This window comes from Otolemur garnettii, unplaced genomic scaffold (assembly GCF_000181295.1).
Source record: "Otolemur garnettii isolate 467f Iridium unplaced genomic scaffold, OtoGar3 scaffold00251, whole genome shotgun sequence".
NCBI lineage: Eukaryota > Metazoa > Chordata > Mammalia > Primates > Galagidae > Otolemur > Otolemur garnettii.
In genome coordinates this window covers 469,290-472,311 of record NW_003852646.1, presented here as the reverse complement: position 1 = coordinate 472,311, position 3,022 = coordinate 469,290, and the positions used below count along the sequence as shown (strand labels likewise).

The 3,022-nt window shown below is 42.2% G+C and overlaps 1 protein-coding gene across 1 annotated transcript; it reads right to left on the bottom strand.

The window, feature by feature from the left end:
• Positions 1–266: 266 nt before the first annotated feature.
• Positions 267–2,304, bottom strand: DEFB127 (defensin beta 127). Its single transcript, XM_003802631.1, has 2 exons — positions 2,256–2,304; positions 267–523 (listed from the first exon to the last, which is right to left on the bottom strand). The coding sequence occupies exons 1-2, from the start codon at positions 2,302–2,304 to the stop codon at positions 267–269; spliced, it is 306 nt and encodes a 101-aa protein (XP_003802679.1).
• Between the last annotated feature and the right edge of the window lie 718 nt (positions 2,305–3,022).

The window sequence follows — 3,022 nt, the reverse complement described above, 5'->3', positions numbered from 1 at the left end:
TTATTTGTCTTTTTAGTACACTGTGTTAAGGACACTTTTCAAGGACAGGCTCTGAGTCGTTCTTATCAATTCATTACCTGGTATATAGTGAGTGATCATTCTCTGGTTAAAGAACAAATGACTCGGAAAACTGGCAGAGGTTTACTAGAATCTACTCAAAGGTCTTTCTGGGGAATCAAGAAACCAGAAGGAAAAAGATGTAGATCTTGTCACCTTCGTTTATTAGAATAGATGGAGAGATGAATGAACAGGAATTTATATTTGATTTATGCAAAATAGGTATATGTCTTGGGGGTTGAGGAAGGGTATGTTATATCTTCGTCTTGAGGAAGAGTCAGTGCAACTTCTGGTGGTTTTGGACGAGGTGGCTGTGTAATTCTTCTACGCGCTATCACCTCCTTGATACTGAGGCAACAAAATCTCCCATTTGGACATAATACGAAACGCATTTCGGCTATTTTGCAGATTTTCCTGCAATGTCCTTGTACGTGGTTATCCCAACACTTCTTAACTTGTTCAGTTACTGTGCACAGAAAAGAGCGATAGGGTAAGATCATAATTTGAGACTGGAGGCAGCTTTGGTTTGGGGGAAAGGCAGAGGAGGCTTGTAGGGATTAGAGGCATGGGGAGTCCGCTAGGCATATGCTCCTAATGTCCCAAAGAAAAGTGAGCCTTAGGGTTCATGTTTACCTGGATCCACTCACGTTTAGGTCCTGTAAGATTTCGAGCCTCCTTTCAACATCTGATAGACTGCCTCAAACTTAAGGTCTTGTTGGAGAAAATAAAGGAGCTGAGTCCTTGATTCTTGGATATGAACTATGTTCCACATGGGAACCTCGGCAGATCTGCCTCCATCCTGCATGCTCCTAGGGGACTACCTCCTTACTAATGCCACACCTCTGATCCCTACAGGACAGCATGTTGACTCAGCAGATTTATGTCTGAGTCAAACTATTCTCTTGGATTCATTCCTACTACTGAGGTCAAGAATGGCTTTCTTGTTATCCAGTCAGGTCTTTTTCTCCCCTCACTAATCTTCCTTCCTTATTTATTCTCAGTCTGGTGAGCTTCTGCCAACCTGTATCTTCCTTTGGCTTTGACGGTATCACAACAATCTGGATGCCCTTTAGTTCTTGGACTTGTTTTATTCCCCTGTGACTTCTCATTCTCCCTCCATCTCCAGAGGCAGGAATATCCTCCAGTTTTCAGCCCCAGACTTTGCTGATCTTGATATATATATTTTTTGTTTGTTTTAGTGATCTTAAATACTTTGGATGATCTAAACAGGGAGGCTAAAATTTTGGCTTCTGGATTTATACAACCCCTGGACTAGACCCCAGAGGCTGAAGACTGAAAACCAAGATGACCCTTTCAACCTCTGGTTCTAGAACTTCTTTGAGTCTTAGGAATTTTGGAGGCCGGGGTAGCTCATGACTGCTCTGATAATAAGGTACAATTACAAGAAATGAAAGAGGAAAGAAACTAATTTTCAGGTTCTTACTGTGTGCCTAGTGCTACGGCAGGTGCTTCACATACATCGTATCACTTAATAAAACTTCTGTGAGCCAGGTAGCTTTAGGGCCACAGATGAGGAAACCGTGGCTCATAGTCTTTACTACTTACTCAAATTTGACAAACTAGTCTATGGAAGGTAAGTTTCTTACACCTAACCCCCAAATTTACTTCTTTCACTATTCACATACTGTAGCGTAATAGGCTAAACATATATATGTGAATGGGAGAAAATATGGCTGAGTGTCAAAGTAAAAACTGTACCCAAAGAAATAAGGGTAGCACCCTAGATACTGGCCTCATTACTTTCTATAACAAACCTATAACAAATCCTTCCCAGAAGACATTATGACTTCTTTTCAGCTCTGTGAATACTTCTTTTTAAGGATAGTACCATGGTATAAGGCTATGAAAAAGGAAATTTCTTTCTTTCTTTTTTTCTTTTTTTGAGACAGAGTCTCACTCTGTCACCCAAGGTAGAGTGCTAAGGCATCATAGCTCACAGCAATCTCAAACTCTCGGGCGTGAGTAATCCTCTTGCTTCTGCCTCCCAAGTAGCTGGGACTATAGGCGTGTGCCACTATGCCCAGCTGGAAAGGAAACTTCTGATGATGTTGGATAGACATCAGCCATCCTTGAGGGCCCTGTACCATCCTACTGTGGAATATGCAATTCTCTGGGGCTACTGAAAATTCTTAATTGCATTATTGATTTAACAGAGTCCCTGAAAAGCTCTGCGTTACCTGTGGGTTTCTGGAACAGCAGAATTCCTATGGTCAGGAAGAGCCCCATCACCATAATTCACAGAGGAGGTGCAGCCAAAACTGTTGGTCCAATAAGCTGAACACTGAATCACCTTCCTCAGAGACTTGGATTCTTCTGCACTGAACCAGAACAGATGGTATGATATGAAGTGTGCCCCCCAAATTCTCAGCTGTGAGTTTTTCATCATGTGGGCAGACACGGGAAATTTAAGGTCATCCGCTTTACCCCCACACGGAATTCAGAGACACGGCATGTTCCATCCCATCACACCTGATGCCATTCTGTAGGCTGTAGACCACTGGTGGGAAGAATCTATGCTTTTCCTACTTTGGCTGTCTGCCCAGCTAGATCAAAGTAGGCATGTAACTATCTATAAGAATGAATAAGGAAATGTAAACCAAGAAATAACCCCCCAAAGCCAACAAGAAGAATCCATAATAAGACTCTTCCATGTTTAGAAAGAAGGTTATGATGTAGTTGGGTCTAATCCAAGATCACCTGATTTTTGACAAAGGTGCCAAGAAGGCCAGTTCCCAGTGCATCCTTCAAAGCAATTTTGAAACTCTTTCTGGAATGGCCATTGGAACTATCATCACACAGGATCTGACAATTAAGTTCATGAAGTCATCCTAGAAAAGGAGCTATACACCTCACCGCTGAATATCACCACAGTCACCTTAGAAGCCCTTCCCGTGGCCATCTGGTGCCAGTAGTGATATTCAGCAATGAGGTATGTATCACTTTA

Coding starts and splice junctions, on each gene's coding strand:
- DEFB127 (XM_003802631.1), bottom strand. CDS start 2,304: ATGGGGCTCTTCCTGACCATAGGAATTCTGCTGTTCCAGAAACCCACA. Junction 524..2,255: donor GCTGTTCCAGAAACCCACAG/GTAACGCAGAGC, acceptor TTCTGTGCACAG/TAACTGAACAAGTTAAGAAG.